The sequence below is a fragment of the Lepidochelys olivacea genome (assembly GCF_965140295.1).
Source record: "Lepidochelys olivacea isolate rLepOli2 genome assembly, chromosome: 25".
Taxonomy (NCBI): domain Eukaryota; kingdom Metazoa; phylum Chordata; order Testudines; family Cheloniidae; genus Lepidochelys; species Lepidochelys olivacea.
The window spans coordinates 6,015,163-6,038,373 of NC_140435.1; the positions used below are offsets into that span (position 1 = coordinate 6,015,163).

The window sequence follows — 23,211 nt, forward strand, 5'->3', positions numbered from 1 at the left end:
CAAGTTTAAAAGTGTTGTCAAGATTTCTGTCTTTCCTATGAAAACTTCAGAACCCTGGGGGGTGGAGGAGCATGTCTGTGTAACTGATACTTCCTTCTTCTGTGAGACCCCTGGGTTGGATCATAGAGTCATAGAATCATAAATGCCAAGGCCAGAAGGGATCATCGTGATCATCTACTTTGAACTCTTGTATCACACAGGCCAGAGAACTGTCCCAGAATAACTCCTAGAGCAGATCATTTAGGCCTGGTCTACACTACGAGTTTAGGTCGAATTTAGCAGCGTTATCTCGACTTAACCCTGCACCCACCCACATGACGAAGCCCTTTTTTTCAACTTAACGGGCTCTTAAAATTGATTTCTTTACTCCACCCCCGAAGAGGGGATTAGCACTGAAATTGGCCTTGCCAGGTCGAATTTGGGGTAGTGTGGATGCAATTTGACGGTATTGGCCTCCGGGAGCTATCCCAGAGTGCTCCATTGTGACCGCTCTGGATAGAGCTCTCAACTCAGATGCACTGGCCAGGTAGACAGGAAAAGGCCCGTGAACTTTTGAATCTCATTTCTTGTTTGGCCAGCATGGCAAGCTCACTTGCACAGGTCACCATGCAGAGCCCATCAGCACAGGAAACCATGCAGGCCCAGAATCGCCGAACAGCTCCAGCACGGACCCAACAGGAGGTACGGGATCTGATCGCTGTATGGGGAGACGAATCCGTGCTGGCAGAACTCCGTTTGAAAAAACAAAATGCCAAAACGTTTGAAAAAATCTCCAATGGCATGAAGGACAGAGGCTATAACAGGGACCCGCAGCAGTGCCGCATGAAAATTAAGGCGCTCAGGCAAGCCTACCAAAAAACCAGAGAGGCAAATGGTGCTCTGGTTGCCAAGATAAGGATATGGGTTCCGTCTATCGCCCCACCACAGTTAGGGAATCCCATTGCGGCATAGCCATCCACTATGACCTGCACATCTCCCAGAGTCACTACCCTTGATATCAGCAGCTCAGCGATTGCGTTGGCTACTTTCATCACAGCAGCCCCCATAGTATATTTGCCCACTCCAAATTGATTCCCGACTGACCGGTAGCTGTCTGGCATTGCAAGCTTCCACAGGGCTATCACCACTCGCTTCTCAACTGTGAGGGCTGCCCTCATCTTGGTATTCTTGCACTTCAGGGCATGGGAAAGCAAGTCACAAAGTTCCATGAAAGTGCCCTTACGCATGCAAAAGTTTCGCAGCCACTGGAAATCATCCCAGACCTGCAACACTATGCAGTCCCACTAGTCTGCACTTGTTTCCCGGGCCCAGAATTGGCATTCCATGCCATGAACCTGCCCAATTGACACCATGATGTGCACATTGCAGGGGCCCGTACTTTATGAGAAGTCTATGTCCATGTCCTCATCACTCCCGTCACCGCCTGGTTTCGCTTTTGTTGCAGGTTATGGTTCTGCATATCCTGCTGGATAATGCGCGCGGTGTTTATAGTGCTCATAATTGCCGTGGTGATCTGAGCGGGCTCCATGTTCCCAGTGTTTTGGAGTCTGCGCTGAAAAAAAGGTGCGGAACGATTGTCTGCCGTTGCTCTGATGGAGGGAGGGGCGACTGACAACATGGCTTACAGGGTTGGCTTACAGGGAATTAAAATCAACAAAGGGGGTGGCTTTGCATTAAGGGAGAAACAGAATGGCCCCCTCAAGGATAGAACTCAAAACCCTGGGTTTAGCAGGCCATTGATTTCACGGCGGGAGGGAGGGAGAGGGGAGAAAATGAATACAAATGAATACAAAAAAAATCTGGTCTATTTATTGTTTTGATCCACTTCATCTATCTTTATACATCTTAGGCTGGCAGCAGATGGTGCAGTACAACTGCTAGCCATCGTCATCTCCTGGGTGCTCGCCAGAAGACGGTGCAGTACGACTGCCAGCAGGACTGAATCTCCATGAGACGCAACTTAAAAAGGGAAATGACCTGGCTGAGTCACTGCCATGTCTGCCCAGGCACCCCTGACCGACCTCACCAAGGTCGGCTTAAAGAGCACCCAGGAGTACAACGACGATGGCTACCAGTCATAATGCACCGTCTGCTGCCAAAAGGCAATGAGCTGCTGCTATGTAGCAATGCAGTACCGCGTCTGCCAGCACCCAGGAGACATACGGTGATGGTGAGCTGAGCGGGCTCCATGCTTGCCGTGGTATGGCGTCTGCACAGGTAACCCAGGAAAAAAGGCGCAAAACGATTGTCTGCCCTTGCTTTCATGGAAGGAGGGAGGAAAGTGGGACCTGATGATATGTACCCAGAACCACCCGCGACAATGTTTTCCCCCCATCAGGCACTGGGATTTCTACCCAGAATTCAAATGGGCGGTGGAGACTGCAGGACCTGTGGGATAGCTACCCACAGTGCACCGCTCCGGAAGTTGACGATTGCCTCGGTACTGTGGATGCACTCTGCCAACTAAATGCACTTAGAGCATTTGTGTGGGGACACACACAATCGACTGTATAAAAACGCTTTCTAAAAAACCGACTTTTATAAATTTGACCTAATTTCGTAGTGTGAACATAGCCTTAGAAACACATCCAGTCTTGATTTAAAAATTGTCAATGATGGAGAATCCACCATGACCCTTGGTAAATTGTTCCAGTGGTTAATTACCCTCCCTGTTAAAAATTTACATCTGAATTTGTTTAGCTTCAACTTCCAGCCCTTGGCTCCTGTTAGACTTTTCCCTGCTAGACTGCAGAGCCCATTATTTAATAGTTGTTCCCCCTGTAGATACTTATAGACTGTGATCGTCACCCCTGAAATCTTCCCTTTGTTAAGGTAATAGACTGAGTTGTCTGAGTCTATCATCAAAAAGTAGGTTTTCTAATCCTTTAGCCATTCTCGTGGCTCTCCTCTGAACCCTCTCCAATTTATCAGCATCCTTCTTGAATTATGGACACCAGTGCCAAACATAGAGGTAAATGAACCTCTCTTCTCAGACTGGAGATTCCCCTCTTTATGCATCTCAGGATGGCATTAGTTTTCTTGGTCACAGTGTTGCACTGGGAGCTCATGTTCAGCTGATTTTCCATCACAATCCCCAAATCTTTTTCAGAGTCACTGCTTCCCCGGATAGAGTCCACCCTCCTGTAAGCATGGGCTCCATTCTTTGTCCCTACAGAGATACATTTACATTGAGCTGTATTCAAATATGTATTTGCTTCTTCCCAAACTACAAAGTGATCCACATCACTCTATATCAGAGACCTGTTCTCTTCAGTATTTCCCCCCTCTCCTTTTTGTGTCATCTGAAACTTTAACTGTGCTGATTTTATGTTTTCTTGCATGTCACTGTTAGAAATGTCAAATAGAGGAAGGCCAAGAACCCTGCCAAACCCCACTGGAAATACACCTGCTCAGTGACAATTCCCCATTTACAGTTAAGTTTCGAAACCTCAGTTAGCCAATTTTTAATCCATTTAAAGTGTGCTATGTCAATTTTATATCATTCTAACATTTTAAGCAAAACGTTGTGCAGTACCAAGTCTTAGAGAAGCCCAAGTATATTACATCAACACTATTATCAACCAAATTTATAATCTCATCAAAACAGGTGTCAAGTTAGTGTGACAGATTCTATTTTCCATAAACCCATGTTGATTGGCATTAATTACATTACCCTCCTTTAATTTTTTATTAATGGAGTCCCAAATCAGCTGCTCCATCATCTTGCCCAGATCAAGGCAGACCTCTTATTACCCAGGTCATTCTGTTTATCCTTTCTAAAAATTAGCACAACATTAGCTTTTTTCCAGCCTTCTGGAACTTCCCCAGTGCTCTAAGACATATTGAAAATCAGCATGAATAGTCCAGTGAGCTCCTCAGCCAGCTCTTTTAAAACTCTTGGAAGGAAGTTATCTTGATCTGCTGATTTTAAAATGTCTAACATCATTGGCTTCCATTTAACATCCTCCAGAGATACAAGTGGAATGTCAAGTGTGTTACCAGCACAATATGATGAGCCTATATCAGGGACTTAACCAGGGTCAAGTGGAGCTCTATCCATTGTTTTCCATGCGCAACCCCCTTCCCTCTCTCCTTTGTGGGAGTGCTGCTCTGCCCCTGCCTCAGACCAGGGAAGCCAAATAGCATTCTGGCAGTATTGTTTCACCTGTGTAAGCAGAGATTGATTAGAGCCCAGCAAGAAGCTCTCATCTCTGTGTGTTTTATAAAAACAATGACAATGTAGAGTTCCCAAGGATCAAGAACCCAGATGGCATGTGTTACAGCTCTGTGGGGCCTCGGCTGGCAGTGCTGAGTGTCACTAACCTCACATGCCATTAAGCCGCTATTTGGCTGGGAGTTCCCTAACCCCTGTGATATAAGCAGCATTAAATCTGCTCCTGGTATCATCAGCAGAGTTTTTTCAGAAGCACAGGACAGCTACTTTAATCAGCAGGATTTCCTGTGCTGAGGAGAATTGTGGGTTCTCTTGTTTGTTTTAATCCCACTTTCCCCAAACCATGCTTGCGTGAGAAGTCTCATTCCTTCATTTTTAACTCTTGAGTGATCTTGGCTCTTTGTTTTCTCTTTGTCTTTGGTGAGTAGTATTCATATTAACTACATGCAAAACCTATGTTAAAAGAATATTACTAAGATTGCAAAGTCAAGCACTTAAAAGTTAGGAAATACCAGATGTAAGGTTGTCTGTGCAAGCCTCTGTGTAGGCATCAAGGTACAGTCTTTAATTACATGACCACAACTATGTTTTCCGCAGGACCGCTGCCTCATTCCATGCACAGGAGGAATGGTGCTCACTTACTGAACAGCTAGTCAATATTTTGTTTTATTCTCATTGGTCAATATGTAGCCCCAGGCCTTGTTTGCAGCAGACTACACATACCCTGCTATGAATAGAGAATTATTAATTTCCTCCTGGGCTTTTCTATGGTGCTTATCACCATGGTAAGGGAGCGCTTCACCAGTATTAATGGATTTATTTTCACAGTAGCCCTGCAAGGTGAAGGGGGTGGGATTATCCCCATTTCAGAAATGGGGAACTGATGCACAGAGAGATTAAGGTCAAAAGTATCCATTAATTTTGGGAGACCAATTTGGACCTGATTTTTCAGCGTGCTTAGCATTACCTAGCATTTTATATGCCCAAAGCCCAGCTTCCATTGACTCCAAGTGCAGCTGGGAGCACTCAGCACTTCTGCAAATCAGATCCCATGGTTCCAAGTCAGAAAATGAGGAACACACAATGAGGAAAAAATATTGGTTACAGTGACTTGCCCGGCACCAGGCAGAACTCTGCGACAGATGCAGGGATAGAATCCAGTTCTCCAGGGCATCGTTCGACTGCCTTAACCGTGAGACCATCTTCGAGACCATCCTTTCTCTTCCTGCACCCCCTGCCTCTTTTACCACACACCTTCCAACTTCTGCAACAAATGAGGCAGAGCTACACAAACCTGATTCATCCCCAGAGCAGGGGTGGGAAATAGTGTGTGGTCATGTAATTGTAGGCTGTATCATAACACAGAGACAGAAGGGTACCGGACTGACCACCAGCACAGTTAGTCTGGGATGGCTCTGCCAGTCTAACTCCCCCATGGGGACATTCTATTGCAGAAGAGTTACTCTGCTTCCTCAGTCAATATGAATTCAGTGTTCACTCTGGGGGAAGACTGCCCCTTACCAAATCACCAGCACCTGGAACATTGTGGAATTCCTGTCTTCACCTAGCTGTCGCTAGCCTAAAAAAGTATATGTTATCGGCCCATTTTGCCACCTTACCATTCACCCCATATCCTTAGACAATACCAGCCCTAGTACAGACCCTTCTGGCACCCACTGTTATATTTTTGCCATGAAGAAAATTGACCATTAATTCCTACTCCTTGTTTTCAGTCTTTTAGCTGGTTTTTGATCTAGAATAGAACTTTGTCTTCTGTCCAAGGACTAATTAATAGAACTGATTGAAACTGGGATTCTGTTGATAAAAATTGTTTCTGATGACATTTCTCAGTGGGAAATAATGAAATAAATGAAATGAAAATGTTCATTTTGTTTAATTTCAAATTGAAATTTTTGTTTTATTTTGGTGTTGTAAAACCAAAAATAATTCAAAATGGCAGAGTGGACAAAGGAAAAATGAAATACTCTAAGTATGTCACTCTGTAGCTTTTCAAAATTCAAAAATTTTGAAAGAAAACTTCTTGTTCTAAAATTTTTGCTAGAAAAAAAGTGTTTTCAACCAGCTCTGCTGATTAGTTTCCTTATTAGCTTCTGGCGAGGGTTTTTGTCAAGGGCTTATTGAAAGTCTAAATAGGAAGATAGAGTTTCCTACACCAGATCAGCTGATCCACCTAGTCCAGTGTCCTGTCTCTGACAGTGACTAGTACCAGCTGATTCAAAGGAAGATGTAAATCCCTGATCATAGACAATTTGTAGTGACAATGTGTCTTTAGATCTAGGCACCTAGTCTCTTATAAAAATGTCTTCCTCCAGCAAGCAGTTTTAAATTAACTTTTCTTGCTTGGGAGTCACCTTTGGGGACAAATGTGCTAGAGCAGGTATCCAAACTGTCCGATTTAAAGGCCACAGTGACAATTCTGCAGGAGCCTAAGAGCCATGTCTTATTTCTATTAAATGACGCAGATTATAACCACTCATCTTTAATCATCCTTCAGAGACTACACACTCCATCATTCAGTACTCCTGCTAAAAGAAATTAGGAATGTTCATTTCATCTGCTGAGAGGGTGAATTGTATATTTCATCACTGCAAGGTAACTAGTTCCCTGGGAGATGCCCTGTGATGTCATTAAAAGGAAAGTCGATACTCACGAACAATGCACTGATTTCCTCCCGGCAGCGTTTTCCATCCAGGGCAGCAGTAAGAGTGGAACCTTGAGCCGCAAACATTAGGTCTGTCATTTAGAAAACAAACATTTAGAATAATTTTTATTCTCCGTTCTCTGCAGATGGAGTAGTCAACAAAGTTCTATTGTTATGTTAAAGCATTTTAATGGCCTTTGATATGACATTTCACTGCCAGCTGATGTTCCCTCCACTGGAGGGCAAGACCAGCCTCAATAGATAAATCCCATTAAAGGGAATCAACACACATTATTTTAATAAAACCTCAATTAACTTTTAACCTCTCTTTCAATAAAGTAAATACCATAGGACACAGCTGTACCTGCATTCCTGTGGAGGAGCACAGCCAAACGGCATGTGCATCACACTGCTCGTTACTTAGGATAAACGGCATGATGGCTGGCTGCTCAGGCTGCAGAGTTGTGGTATATGGAACTTTTCATTTCCGTCTCCTGGTTTCAGGTCCATACTGGGGACCGGGATACTACTGTCCAAAGGCTGTTCAATGGTTTGTGTGAAATGAGTTGTGGCCTCCCATTTGTACCAGGTGTGAAGTTGTCTGTGCACAAAATGGTTGTATCAGCTGGCACTTGATGATTCTCTTGAAAGCTGCCTCAGCAATTGTGTATTTCCAGACTCTCAAATATTGATTTATATGTACATTGAACCTTAACTCTTGTTTCCTGGCTTTCTGATACTTAGGTTGTTGTTTTTTAGTTAGAACTCTATTGTAGTGTAGAGAGAATAGATCAACCAGTGATCTGGGCACTTGTTTGGGACATGTGAGTCCTGGGTTGAATTCCCTGCCACACCACAAACTTCGTGTGCTATCTTGGCAATTCACCTAGTCTCTGTGTCTCACATTGCCCTCTGTAAAATGGGGAGGCAGCACTGCCTGCCTCATGGGGGGGTTATGGGATAAGTAAATACATTAATGACAGTGAGGCACTCCGATACTTCAATAATGGGGGCCATATAAATATCTAAGATAGATTTAACAGCCTTATGTTACTGAGATGAGCTCTCGACCTTTCCCCACTAGATATATTTACTATGCTATACAACAGAGGTACTGCATGTTCTGCACTAGAACTGGCCAGAAAACAAGAATTCCCTTTCGCAAACAATTGTGAGGTTTTGACATTTGTTCTGCATCAGTACGAAAATGAGACTTTTCAAAACTTGTAATGAAAACCACAAGAGAGAGAGACAAAGCATGCAAGAAGAACCAGGTAATTAGGTCACTCATGGGGGATGAGACACAGACTCAAGTCCCTGGTCTGATTCAAGCAGAGAAGGGACTTAAACCTGGGTTTTCCTCATCCTGGATGAGTATCCTGACCCCTGAGCTATTGGCTATTCTGGGGTGGCGGTAACTCCCTCTTTCTGGTTTTGACCAGAAATTCCTTCTCTTAGACCTGAGAAACCTTCCCAACAAAAGTTTTGTTGAAACTGATACATTCCCGGGAAAAGTTTTCATTTCAATTAACCAGCACTGTCTGACAAAACAATGTCTCACGGAAAAATTCCCTCCCCACTCTCTTCAGGACAGAGGGTCCTTATGTATGTAGCTCAGCAGCGCTGGACACGGGGTCAGTGCTGATCTCACTCACGCCAGTGTGACTCCACTGGAATTCCTGTTGATTCATACCCTTGCTGGGGAGATCAGACTTGGACTCTGAGGCTTGTTTCTCTCTATAAATGTTTCATGGTTCCCTGATTTCACTGCAGTGGTCTGTTACCGAGTTATTGGGTACCTATGGGCAGCACTGACCTCCCTTACGTTGCCTGTCAGTCTTAGATCCCTTCCTTCTCTCCCTGCATATCTTCCTGCTAGGAGAGGCTGCACTAGCCGTGTTGATGCAATCAACAACGGTGGGGGTGAGAGCAATGGGATTCAACGGGTGATGCTTTTGTGAGGCTGCATGATGGAACCTAGAGGATGGGACTGGGATGGGGCACGGTGGAGCACTTCTGGAGATAAGGGAATCCCCAAAGAGTCTTCGAGAGTCCCTGAGGCACTCAGCTAGGTGTCCTCAGCCCTTGAGCATTCACCAAAGCAGCCATTTCCCCTGGTCATGGGTTTGTTTGTTTTCCTTTGATTCCAATTCAAGCTTTATTCATTTTCATGAAGCAAACAAAGCAAGACCCCTGGAGCCCACATAACGACATCAGCCCTGGAATGTACTTTACTAAGGACTATCCAGAGTGTTGTGCCATTGTTACACTTCACTAATTCCTAGCTAGACAATTCACTTCTCACGCTTACATGGAACAACCCAAGCTTCCCAAGCAAACCTCCAACAGAAAACATGAGACACCAAACCAGTTCCCATCTGCACACCAGGCACTGTCAGGTGAGGAATCCTGAGAACACGATGCTAAGACAACCCTGACAAGTATTCCTCTGAGCAAGAGCTGCTGAGGTGTTAACATGGGACCGGACTGGTGTATCAGAGATAAGGGAAGGCATGCAGGAAACTTCTCCACCTTGCCCAAGTCACAACTGCAGACCTTGAACTTGGGCAGCACAGAGGCTGCTTCCACAGGATCCACCCTAAGTCAATAGCAGTGGAGCATGGGGACAACGCAAGAATGAAAAGCACATGACAAGCATGTATCGAAGATGTTACATCTCAATATGACCTTATGTGGAAGAACAGCCTGAGACTGTATAATTCACAGAGACATACATTATAAGGCCAGAAGGGAGCACGGTGATCATCTAGTCCAGGGGTCGGCAACCTATGGCACGCATGCCAAAGACAGCACGTTAGCCCATTTTTAATGGCACGGCAGCAAGCTGTGGTCACGGCAGCAATCAGCGTGCCATTAAAAATCCGGCCTGGCCCGGCCCACTCTTCTCCACTCCCCGTCCCCTCCCGCAGGGGCAAGGGACAGAAGCTTGGTCCTGCCGGCTCTCCTACCCCTTCCCGCAGTGTGCTGGGTTCCTGCCCCTCCTCTTCCTCTCCATCCCTCCCTCCCTGCCACTGCTCCCGGCGGAGGCAGAGAGGAAACAGGGGCAGGGCCTTGGGGAAGTGAGGCATACCCCCTGCAGCCCCCTGCCATGAGCACCCCATGACCCCAGCCCTGAGCCCTGTACCCGCCTCACACACACCCAGCCCTCTGCCCTGAGCCCTCAGCCCCGCACACCCCCAAGGCTCCTGCCCTCAGGCCTGTACTCCCCTCACACACACCCAGCCCTCTGCCCTGAACCCTGCAGCCCCGCACACCCCCAAGGATCCTGCCCTGAGCCCTGTACCCCCCTCAAACACACCCAGCCCTCTTCTTGACTCCTTCACCCCCCCCCATGACCCCAGCCCTGACTCTGGCACCCCCACACATACCCAGGGCCCCACACCCCATGCACCCCCCACATCCTGACTCTTGCACCCCCCACATCCCCACCCCCACCCTGAGCACCAAATGGGAGCTCCTGCACCTCCCCCCACAAAATGGCAGCTGCCCAGGTAAGCGCTCCACAGCCAAACCTCCTGCCCCAAACCTGAGCCCCCTCCCTCATTCTAGCTCCTGGCCAGACCCTACACCCCAACCCTCAGCCTGCTCCTTCACCCCCAGCCCTGTGCTCAGTGCACTCCCACGCTCAGCTCAGTGCAGAGAGAGGAAGAGAATGGCCAGAACCAGGGAGAAGGTACGTACCCACTGTGTGTGGGCAGGGCCGGGACCCCAGACTGGCAGCGGGCTGAGCTGAACCAGCAGCCGGGATCCTGGCTGGCAGGAGCCGGCGAATGGAACCCCTGAGCCGCTCAGCCCAGTGCCGGTCTGGGGTTCTGGCTGCCAGCCCCTTGCCAGCTGGGGTCCCAGCCACAGTCCCCGCTCAGCCCGCTGCCGGCCTAGGTGAATGGAACCCCAGGCTGGCAGCAGGCTGAGCGGGCCAGCGGCGTAAGATCAACATTTTAATTTAATTTTAAATGAAGCTTCTTAAACATTTCGAAAACTTTGTTTATTTTACAATACAACAATAACAATACAATACAACTGTTGAGTCAACAGTGTGCCCTTGTTGCCAAGAAGGCCAATGGCATTTTGGGATGTATAAGTAGGGGCATTGCCAGCAGATCGAGGGACATGATCGTTCCCCTCTAGTCGACATTGGTGAGGCCTCATCTGGAGTACAGTGTCCAGTTTTGGACCCCACACCACAAGAAGGATGTAGAAAAATTGGAAAACGTCCAGTGGAGGGCAATAAAAATGATTAGGGGACTGGAACACATGACTTATGAGCAGAGGCTGAGGGAACTGGGGATGTTTAGTCTTCAGAAGAGAAGAATGAGGGGGGATTTGATAGCTGCTTTCAACTACCTGAAAGGGGGTTCCAAAGAGGATGGATCTAGACTGTTCTCAGTGGTAGCAGATGACAGAACAAGGAGTAATGGTCTCAAGTTGCAGTGGGGGAGATTTAGGTTGGATATTAGGAAAACCTTTTTCATGACAAGGGTAGTGAAACACTGGAATGCGTTACCTAGGGAGGTGGTGAAATCTCCTTCCCTAGAAGTTTTTAAGGTCAGGCTTGACAAAGCCCTGGCTGGGATGATTTAGTCGGGGATCGGTCCTGCTTTGAGCAGGGGTTGGACTAGATGACCTCCTGAGGTCCCTTCCAACCCTGATATTCTATGATTCTAATAGTTTAGTTATATAATATATAGACTTATAGAGAGAGAGACCTTCCAAAAAACATTAAAATGTATCACCGGCATGTGAAACCTTAAATTAAAGTGAATAAATGAAGAATCATAGAATCATAGAATCATAGAATATCAGGGTTGGAAGGGACCCCAGAAGGTCATCTAGTCCAACCCCCTGCTCGAAGCAGGACCAATTCCCAGTTAAATCATCCCAGCCAGAGCTTTGTCAAGCCTGACCTTAAAAACCTCTAAGGAAGGAGATTCTACCACCTCCCTAGATAACGCATTCCAGTGTTTCACCACCCTCTTAGTGAAAAAGTTTTTCCTAATATCCAATCTAAACCTCCCCCACTGCAACTTGAGACCATTACTCTTCGTTCTGTCATCTGCTACCACTGAGAACAGTCTAGAGCCATCCTCTTTGGAACCCCCTTTCAGGTAGTTGAAAGCAGCTATCAAATCCCCCCTCATTCTTCTCTTCTGCAGGCTAAACAATCCCAGCTCCCTCAGCCTCTCCTCATAAGTCATGTGTTCCAGACCCCTAATCATTTTTGTTGCCCTCCGCTGGACGTTTTCCAATTTTTCCACATCCTTCTTGTAGTGTGGGGCCCAAAAGTGGACACCGTACTCCAGATGAGGCCTCACCAATCTACCACTCCTCCCAGTTTAGTATCATCCGCAAATTTGCTGAGAGTGCAATCCACACCATCCTCCAGATCATTTATGAAGATATTGAACAAAACCGGCCCCAGGACCGACCCTTGGAGCACTCCACTTGATACCGGCTGCCAACTAGACATGGAGCCATTGATGACTACCCATTGAGCCCGACAATCTAGCCAGCTTTCTACCCACCTTATAGTGCATTCATCCAGCCCATACTTCCTTAACTTAAGACTCGGCACACCACTTCTGAAGGGATGCTGACCCTTGATCTAGTCTGAACTTCTGCATTGCCCAGGCCAGAGACCTTCCCTGAATTAATTCCTGTTTGAATTAGAGCAGATCTTTTAGAAACACATCCAAACTTGATTTAAAACTTGACAGTGACGGAGCATCCACCACAGCCCTTGGTTAATTACCCTCATTGCTGAATATTTACACCTTATTTCAAGTCTGAATTTGTCTAGCTCCAGCTTCCAGCCATTGGATCTTGTTATACCTTTGTCTGCTTGAATGAAGAGCCCTTATTATCAGATTTCTTCTCGGCATGAAGGTATTTATAGACTGTGATCAACCACAGCCTTCTCTTTCTTAAACTAAATAGCTCCTTGAGTCTGTCACTATAAAGCATGTTTTTGAATCCTTTAATCATTCTTGTGGCTCTTTGAACCCCTTCCAATTTATGAACATTCTTCTTGAATCATGGAAACCAGAATTGTACACAATATTGCGGCAGGGGTCACACTAGTGCAAAATACAGAGTTAACAGCCCAGGATCACATTAGCACTTTTGGCCACTGTGTTTCGTTGGGAACTCATGTTTAGCTGATCATCCACCATGACCCTCAAGTCACTGCTTCCCTGGACAGAGCCCCGATTCCGTAAGTATGGCCTACATTCTCCTTTCCTCAACGTACAACTTTATGTTTGGCTGTATTAAAACATGTATTGTTTGCTTGCACCCAGCTTACCAAGAGAGCCACATCACTTTGTATTAGAGACCTGTCCTCTTCAGTATTTACCACTCCCATAATCTTTGTGTCATCTGCAGACTTCATCAGTGGTGAGTTTATGTTCTCTCCCAGGCCACTGATAAAAATGTTAAATAGTGTGGGACCAAGAATGGATCCCTGGGGAAAACCCAGAGGCTCAGTAATGATTCCATGTTAACAAATATATTTTGAGAGACTTCCCTTAGCCAGTTTTAAATCCATTTAATGTGTGCCATGTTGAATTTGAATCACTCTAGTTTCCTAATCAAAATGTCATGTAGTAACAAATCATATGCCTTACAAGAGCCTAAGCAAATTATAGTAACATGTTATCAACCAAACTTGTAATCTCCTCAAAAGAAGATCCAGAGTTAGTTTGATTGGCTCTATTTCCCATAAACCCATGTTGATTGGCATTAATTCTATTGCCCTCCTTTAATTCTTTCTTAACTGAGGTCTGTATCAGCTGCTCCATTAGGTTGCCCAGGAGAGATGTCAGGCTATCATTAAAGACTAACAGACTGCTTACACACAAGGGGACTGAAGTCAGGTTGCACAGGTAACCCTAACTTTGGCATTTCCTTAACCACGCAGCTTGAAAAGTTCTCTTCATTTGCTTTCATGGCAAAACTCAGCTCCATTCCTGGGAGGAGGAGAATTCCCCAGTGGTTGATGCTCCAGTGGGATTTCCAAACCTCAGCAACTTGCAGAAGGAACTTTATTTAAAATGTGCGTTGGCATGAGAGCAGTTATGTGGGGGCAATGGCAGCTCCAGGATACAGCAAAGGAAACATCTAACTCACAAGCCTCTCAAATGCCTCCTTTTTGACATTGAAAACCAGCTGATGTTCCCCTGAGCTTCATTTCCATTAGCAAGTTCTTTTCACTTTCCAGTCAACAAACATTTCTCTTAGTAGGGCTTGTAGCCCTATTGCCCGGATGTATTGTCCCTGTGCGTGGGACAGCGGTGATGGAGCCATACCTGATACTAAAGCTCAGTTTACAGAGACCCATTCATTTTACTCTGGCAGACTCCTGGGACCTCAGCCGAGAGTCACAATAGCGAGCAGATGATGCTGTCATTGCGTTATTCAGAGGGGTAGCCATGTTAGTCTGGATCTGTAAAAGCAGCAGAGTCCTGTGGCACCTTAAAGACTAACAGACGTATTGGAGCATAAGCTTTCGTGGGTGAATACCCGCTTCGTCGGATGCATGAATTCACCCACAAAAGTTTATGCTCCAATACGTCTGTTAGTCTATAACAGGGGTCGACAACCTTTCAGAAGTGGTGAGCCGAGTCTTCATTTATTCACTTTAATTTAAGGTTTCACATGCCGGTGATACATTTTAATGTTTTTTAGAAGGTCTCTCTCGCTATAAGTCTATATATTATGTAACTAAACTATTGTTGTATTGTAAAGTAAACAAGGTTTTCAAAATGTGTAAGAAGCTTCATTTAAAATTAAATTAAAATGTTGATCTTATGCAGCCAGCCCGCTCAGCCTGCTGCCAGCCTGGGGTTCCGTTCACCTAAGCCGGCAGATGGCTGAGTGGGGCCTGCGGCCGGGACCCTGGCTGGCAAGGGGCTGGCAGCCAGAACCCCAGACCGGCAGTGGGCTGAGCAGGGCCTGCGACCGGGACCCTGGCTGGCAAGGGGCTGGCAGCCAGAACCCCAGACCGGCAGTGGGCTGAGCAGGGCCTGCAACCGGGACCCTGGCTGGCAAGGGGCTGGCAGCCAGAACCCCAGACCGGCAGTGGGCTGAGCAGGGCCTGCGGCCGGGACCCTGGCTGGCAAGGGGCTGGCAGCCACAACCCCAGACCGGCAGTGGGCTGAGCAGGGCCTGCGACCGGGACCCCGGCTGGCAAGGGGCTGGCAGCCAGAACCCCAGACCGGCAGTGGGCTGAGCAGGGCCTGCGGCCGGGACCCCGGCTGGCAAGGGGCTGGCAGCCAGAACCCCAGACCGGCAGTGGGCTGAGCAGGGCCTGCGGCCGGGACCCTGGCTGGCAAGGGGCTGGCAGCCAGAACCCCAGACCGGCAGTGGGCTGAGCAGGGCCTGCGGCCGGGACCCCGGCTGGCAAGGGGCTGGCAGCCAGAACCCCAGACCGGCAGTGGGCTGAGCAGGGCCTGCGGCCGGGACCCCGGCTGGCAAGGGGCTGGCAGCCAGAACCCCAGACCGGCAGTGGGCTGAGCAGGGCCTGCGGCCGGGACCCCGGCTGGCAAGGGGCTGGCAGCCACAACCCCAGACCGGCAGTGGGCTGAGCAGGGCCTGCGGCCGGGACCCCGGCTGGCAAGGGGCTGGCAGCCACAACCCCAGACCGGCAGTGGGCTGAGCAGGGCCTGCGACCGGGACCCTGGCTGGCAAGGGGCTGGCAGCCACAACCCCAGACCGGCAGTGGGCTGAGCGGCTCAGCCCGCTGCCGCTCAGGGGTTCCATCCGCCAGCTCCTGCCAGCCAGGATCCCGGCTGCCGGACCAGCTCAGCCCGCTGCCAGTCTGGGGTCCCAGCCCTGCCCACACACAGTGGGTACCTATCTTCTCCCTGGTTCTGGCCATTCTCTTCCTCTCTCTCTGCACTGAGCTGAGGGTGGGAGTGCACTGATCACAGGGTTGGGGTGTAGGATCTGGCCAGGAGCTAGAATGAGGGAGGGGGCTCAGGGTTGGGGCAGGAGGTTTGGGTGTGGAGCGCTTACCTGGGCAGCTCCCATTTTGTGGGGGCAGGTGCAGGAGCTCCCATTTGGTGCTCAGGGTGGGGGTGGGGATGTGGGGGGTGCAAGAGTTAGGATGTTGGGGGGGGCATGGGGTGTGGGGGGCCTGGGTATGTGTGGGGGTGCAAGAGTCAGGGCAGAGAGCTGGGGAAATGTGAGGGGGGTGCAGGTGTCAGGGCGTGAGGTATGGGGGGCCTGGGTATATGTGGGGGTGCCAGAGTCAGGGCGTGGGGGGGGTGAAGGGGTCAAGCAGAGGGCTGGGTGTGTGTGAGGGGGGTACAGAGCTCAGGGCAGGGGCCTTGGGGGTGTGCAGGGCTGCATGGCTCAGGGCAGAGGACTTGGTGTGTGTGAGTGGGGGTCAGGGCAGAGGGTTGGGGTCATAGGGTGCTCACGGCAGGAGGCTGGAGGGGATATGCCCCGCTTCGCCAAGGCCCTGCCCCTGCTTCTTCTCTGCCTCCACCGGGAGCAAAGAGCATGCTGACTCCGCTCCTCCCTCGCAAGGGCCATCAGCTGATCCGCCGGCAGGGAGGGACGGAGCAGAGGAGGAGGGGCAGGAACCCAGCACACTGCGGGAAGAGGCCGGGGAGCCGGCAGGACCAAGTTTCTGCCCCTTGCCCCTCCCCGGAGGAGGTGGGGAGCAGAGAGGAGCGGGCCGGGCCAGGACCCCGGCAGGCAGCAGCGTGCCATTAAAAATGGGCTCGGGTGCTGTCTTTGGCACGCGTGCCATAGGTTGCTGACCCCTGGTCTATAAGGTGCTACAGGACTCTTTGCCGTCATTGCATTATTGTTCATTCAACTCCTGCCCCGCATCCCATCAAAAGCAAAAAGCTGTTAAACTTTCCATATCACTTGTATATGTAATTATAAATATATATAATTCATATGCATTATAAAAAGATCATGGATTTATAGATTTTAAGGCCAGAAGAGACTAGTCTAATCACTCAGCCTGACCTCCTAGATAATACAGACCAGAGAACCTCACCCAACAATTCCTGCATCAAGCCTGTTCACTAGAAGAAGGCTAGACAAGTGGAGATGTAACTTGAAAGGTAGGGAATGTTATCACATATTCATATGCTTATTTTGGTTAATTATCATATCACCAATTGCCCTGAAAAAAGTTCTAACTACAGGATGCACAAAATCTGTAGGAGTCAGGAGGATGAGGGAGAGGGATTCGTAATCTGTAGCTGCTATTTAATCAGATAAGTATCCCAGAAGGCTCTGGTTCCTGCACAGATCTCTGTCCTGTCTTCCCAGGAGTTGAGTGTGCCTGTTAGTTATGGATTGTATGGCTGTCTGGCATATCCGGCAGTGACATCAGAGGTTTCAGAGTAACAGCTGTGTTAGTCTGTATTCGCAAAAAGAAAAATACTTAACGGCACCTTAGAGACTAACCAATTTATTTGAGCATGAGCTTTCGTGAGCTACAGCTCACTTCATCAGATGCATCCGATGAAGTGAGCTGTAGCTCACGAAAGCTCATGCTCAAATAAATTGGTTAGTCTCTAAGGTGCCACAAGTACTCCTTTTCTTTTAGTGACATCACAGTATCTCTTGTGACCTCTTGTGGCTTGTACATAAGACCTGTGAGGAGCAAGGTTGTGCAAAGATGTCACATAGTGATGTGTAGGCTCCCATTGAAGACTTGGGCATGACACGTGGCCCTTTTTTCAATCAGTTTTTCTGGATGGGTCATTACACAAAGTAAAACTATTTTCCCATGTTTATTCCCACCCCACACTGTTCCTCAGACGTTCTTGTCAACTGCTGGAAATGGCCCACCTTGACTATCACGACAAAAGGTCCCCCTCCCCCCACCCCCGCTCTCCCGCTGGTAATAGCTCACCTTAAGTGATCACTCTCGTTACAGTGTGTATGGTAACACCCATTGTTTCATGTTCTCTATGTATATAAATCTCCCCACTGTATTTTCCACTGAATGCATCCGATGAAGTGAGCTGTAGCTCACGAAAGCTTATGCTCAAATAAATTTGTTAGTCTCTAAGGCGCCACAAGTCCTCCTTTTCTTTTTGTGGATCCAGACTAACATGGCTGCTACTCTGAAACCTGTCCTTTTTTGTTTGTTAGTAATATATTATACACGGCTGGATGACTCCACAGCACTTTCCAGGGGAGAAGGCATTGGACAGTGTGTATCACTCACATAAAGTGCAAACCTTAACTACATTCTGCATACATTTCAGACCATTCACAAATTCCAACAAAACCATCACACAGCACTCACCATGCAAACACAGAGGCTGTGCTAGTTTCCTGTCACTTTCTCCCACCCACTCAATTCCTTGCATAGAGCAAGCATTGTCTCAGTTTCACTTCAGCTCTTTCAAGCAACATCCCCATTGCTAACTGCGTGAGCATTTCAGAGAATCTGCTCTAGCTGTTACTGCCATTTCCCTTTGCCTTCAGTTACCATCTCCCCTCACATTACACTGAGCTTGGCTGGACATTCCTTCTTCCCATGCTGGCAGCCTTTTTGTTAACAAAAAGAAAAGGAGGACTTGTGGCACCTTAGAGACTAACCAATTTATTTGAGCATAAGCTTTCGTGAGCTACAGCTCACTTCATCGGATGCATACCGTGGAAACTGCAGCAAACTTTATATATACACAGAATATGAAACAATACCTCCTCTCACCCCACTGTCCTGCTGGTAATAGCTTATCTAAAGTGATCATCAGGTGGGCCATTTCCAGCACAAATCCAGGTTTTCTCACCCTCCACCAGAAAACCTGGATTTGTGCTGGAAATGGCCCACCTGATGATCACTTTAGATAAGCTATTACCAGCAGGACAGTGGGGTGGGAAGAGGTATTGTTTCATATTCTCTGTGTATATATAAAGTCTGCTGCAGTTTCCACGGTATGCATCCAATGAAGTGAGCTGTAGCTCACGAAAGCTCATGCTCAAATAAATTGGTTAGTCTCTAAGGTGCCACAAGTCCTCCTTTTCTTTTTGCGAATACAGACTAACACGGCTGTTACTCTGAAATTTGTTAACAAATGCATGGTGCTGGGGTTTATCTGTTCTAAACAAGGAAGCCTTAGTGAGGCTGCAACCCAAGAGTCCATTGTACCCCTCGTGGGAATGGGCAATCTGTGAGCAAAGCCATCTTTGCACTCAGTGCTGGACCAGCTGTGCTCCGTTCCATTCCCTGAGCAATGCTGAGCAGTCGGGAGCCTTGCACTAGTCATTAATGGTCCCAAGGGTCATTACTGCAACTGAAGGTGCAGAGAAGCCTCAGCCAGGCTCCTTTTCATGGCAACACCCCCTACGCTGGCTGCTGCGCCAGCTCTCCTCTCTTTGCTAGGATGATCATCCCATGGCTTTCTATGTCAGGCCAGATTTCCAAATGTGCTTGGCACCCCTGAGCCCCCACTAAATCCCCCAGCCCCTGAGAGCCACGGGAGCTGCTGAGCTCTATGGACACTGTCCCTTTGGCTTGATAGCTGCTTTGCTCCAGTCTTGAAGAGCAATGTGCCAGTCAGGACAGCCAAGGATTGGGGCCCAGCAATTCTGCATGATAGGGCAGCCCTACCATTGAGGCTTTCCAAAATAACCCACAAATCTTCCTGCTGACCTGTGAGTAAGACCTGGGCTTGAGAGGGGCAGTGACAGCTTGTCTTGCCCAGGAATGGCTGGTCACGTGTCTGTAGGACTTAGCTGGACGTATCCCATCTGCTCTGGGAGTTCAGCAGTGGTAAAGGCTACTGCTTCAGGGCTGATTGTGTGACCACATCGTACAGCACTTCTCTCTCTCTCGCTCTCTCTCTCGCTCTCACACACACACACACACAGAGTTGGTATCACTGATACTTCAGGCTCTGCCTCACTCAGAAAAAAGAGAAAAGGAACAAATAAAGTAAATATACCCTAATCCTCATTCTATGGGCCCCCTAGAGCTGTTAATTTGGCAGATTAGCTCTTTCAGATGAATGATCCATGCAGTGACCCAGCTGCATAGTGTGCATTCCTGTAGAGGGCTCTAAACCTTCCGAGGCAGAACAGTTGTTTGGTTATCCATCCTTGGGCCCTGGATCCTGTAAGAAGCAACAGGATAAAGGACCCTGGTTTGGGTTTGTTCACTATCAGCTCAGAAGCAGTAGATACCCTCTGATGAACTAATGTCAAATTCAGATATATGGTAGAGCAAGGGTGAGCAAACTTTTTTGCCCGAGTGCCACATCAAGATTTGAAACTGTATGGAGGGCCGGGTAAGGAAGGCTGGGCCTCCCCAAACAGCCTGGCCCCTGCCCCCTATCCGCACCCTCCCACCTCCCGCCCCCTGACTGCCCCCCTCAGAACCCGCGACCCATCCAACCCGTCCCACTCCTTGTCACCTGACTGCCCCCTTCCAGGACCCCCCACCCCTAACCACCCCCCAGGACCCCACCCCCTATCCAACCCACCCTGCTCCCTGTCCCCTGACTGCCCCAACCCCTATCCACACCCCCGCCCCCTGACAGGCCCCCTGGGACTCCCACCCCCTATCCCATCGCCCCTGTTTCCCATCCCCTGCCCGCGCCTACCAGAACCTCCACCCCATCCAACCACTCCCTGCTCCCTGTCCCCTGTCTGCCCCCTGGGACCTCCTGCCCCTTATCCAACCCCCACCCCGCTCCCTGCTCCCTTACCACGCCACTCAGAACAGCAGGAGCTCACAGCCCCCCTGCCCAGCCGGAGCCAGCCATGCCACCATGCTGCCCAGCAAGAGCAGCGGGCCAGAACGTTGGCGGTGCGGCGAGGGGAGGCTGCAGTGGAGGGGAACAGCAGGGGAGGGGCCGGGGGCTAGCCTCCCGAGCATGGAGCTCAAGGGCCGGGCAGGATGGTCCCGCGGGCCGGATGTGGCCCGTGGGCCGTAGTTTGCCCACCTCTGTTGTAGAGCTTCTTACTGATGGGCAACAAGATTTCATGTAGTTGAACCCTCTGTAGCAATAACTTGGTTGGGACACGTCAAGGCTTTGTACACATATTTTGTGGTATTCTGGGAGCTCCAGACTTCTAACGTTGAGCAACTAGGTTCCCATGTGAAAATATTTCTGCTCTTTCTGTTCTTTCCAATGACTCTTCAACATGACTTTGAAGATCTCAGTTCAGCCTAGACATGTGGCTCAATCCTTCATGTAGTAAAGGTCACTTTTCTAGTTCCCTCTGCAGTAGGCTCAGCGTGCAGACTGATCTCCTCTGCAGAAATCGTTGTAATTTTGAGCATTATATGTCTAGCAGTCATTCAGGCACATGGAGAAAGAAGTGGTTCGGGACTAGTTTGTAGCATTCATGCAAGGTTCATGCACTTGGCAACATTCAGTGCACACCCAGAGTGTTGTGTAGCAGCAGTGCACACATGGCTCCTCTCAAGGGCATGAACCTTGGAATCTCGCCCAAATGACATGAACTGTGGGAAGCCTCCCAGGACTGGGCTCAAGGCCCGAGAGCAAGGAATGCGGTAGATAGAAATTGGTAAATAAGAATGTTAAACAAAGCCAGTGTATTCCTTTTATCTGTTGGAGAATGTAATGTGTGGGGAGAGAGAAAGAATAAAGGAGAGGGTGGAAAGCTGACAGGGCAGCCCGTTGGCAGACCAGCCTGCTTGCTTGCTTAAAGCTTTGTGCTGTCTTGTATTTGGACCGCAACAACTGGCGCCCAACGTGGGGCCCTCAGCACTCACCTCGCCCGGCAAGGGTTTCAGACGCGTCACTCATCCGCTTCGCAGATCCCGGTGAGTATTTTTCGTCGTGGTAAGTATGGGAAGCTCCCTCTCTGCTTTGCAAGTGCAACACCGCAATGAGCTACAGTATTTGCTGCGTAAGGCTCAGCATGACTGCCCTACTCGAGAACTCACTCTCCTGCTACAGGAGGTGAGTGCCCAATGCCCGTGGTACCCTGAAGCCGGAACCCTTAAGCTAGCGGACTGGGAGCGGTTGGGCCAGACATTGCACAAAGAGCCTCGGGCGCCCGTGCAGGCTTTACATGCCTGGCACCTCTGCTGCAACGCGACACAGCGTGTCGCCTCGGAAAGGCCCTCCCTCGCGCCAATAGAGAGGCTGGTGATCTCGCCACTCCCGTCCACTCCTGCAGCCATCCCCCCTCCTGGTGATGCGACACAGCGTGTCGCCTCAGAAAGACCCTCTCCCGCGCCAATAGAGGGGCTGCCAATCTCACCACCCCTGTCCGCTCCTGCAGCCATCCCTCCCCCTGCTTCGCCCCCAGCACCTCAATTACCACTGCCTCCCCTGTCTTCCCCACCGGAGCCGGTGTGTGATCACCATCCCCCCGTGGGACCCCATGCTCCGGGGCCCCCCAGGAGGTCGTCCGTGTCTGTTCAGGGGCTTTCGCTGGTGCAACAAATGGTTCACGCAGCGAGGACTCGCCCAGATCTTACAGCAGGGGAATTAGCTGATCTGGTCTCAGTTTGCCCGGTGACCTGCCAGGGCAACCAGCTTGCAAACTGGGTCAGTTTGCCTTACTCAGTGATCAGAGAGGTAAAGAAAGCGATTCGCAAGTTCGGCCTCACTAGCACGTATGTACGTGGTCTCCTTGAAGGGCTAGGTACTGGGTACACCCTGGTCCCTGAAGATTGGAAGGTGTTGTTACGCATGATGCTGACGCCCAGTCAGTATGTTATTTGGCTTAGTGAGTATCGGCAGATGGCGGAACGCCAAGCCCAGGTATATATAGCGCAAGGTGTCATTTATGAGCAGTTAGCAGGGGAGGGCCCGTTTGCTACCATTCAGATGCAGTCTCAACTCCCTCAGGCCGTCTTCCCCATTATTTCCGCCTGTGCCCAGCATGCTTTCAAGAAGGTCCCGGATTCAGGCAAGCCTACCAAAAGCTTTGCCAGTATCTGTCAGGGTGCATCAGAGTCCTTTATGGATTTTACCAACAGATTGCAGGAGGCTATCCTCCGACAGGTGGATAACCCTGCGGCAGCTCAGGAGATCCTGTTAAAAATGGCGGTTGAAAATGCGAACGAGGATTGCCGCCGTGCTCTCCAGGCGGCACAAGCCGCTGGCGTTCTAGAGCTGTCGGACATGCTGCGGGCGTGCCAGAACATCGGCACACAAGCACATAAAAATGGGATTCTGGCCGCTCCCCTGCGGAAAAGCGGGAAGGAGGGGAAGCGTTGTCATCGCTGTGGTAAGGAGGGTCACTTTCAGCGGGAGTGCCACTCATCGACGGCGCCCGCCCGCCCCTCAAAGAAGTGCCCCAAGTGTCGGAAGGGCTATCACTGGGCTAATCAGTGTCGTAGCGGGTCGGGAAACCGCACGACGGATCTCCCCCGAACCCAGGACCAAACGGGGGT

General features: G+C 49.4%; 1 protein-coding gene across 1 annotated transcript in view; it reads right to left on the reverse strand.

The window, feature by feature from the left end:
* Positions 1-23,211, reverse strand: part of FBN3 (fibrillin 3) — a 287,866-nt gene that overhangs the window by 218,298 nt on the left and 46,357 nt on the right. The window contains exon 3 of the mRNA XM_084614426.1: positions 6,846-6,928. Coding sequence (XP_084470552.1) covers positions 6,846-6,928 — 83 coding nt within the window. The remainder of the gene's footprint in view (positions 1-6,845; positions 6,929-23,211) is intronic.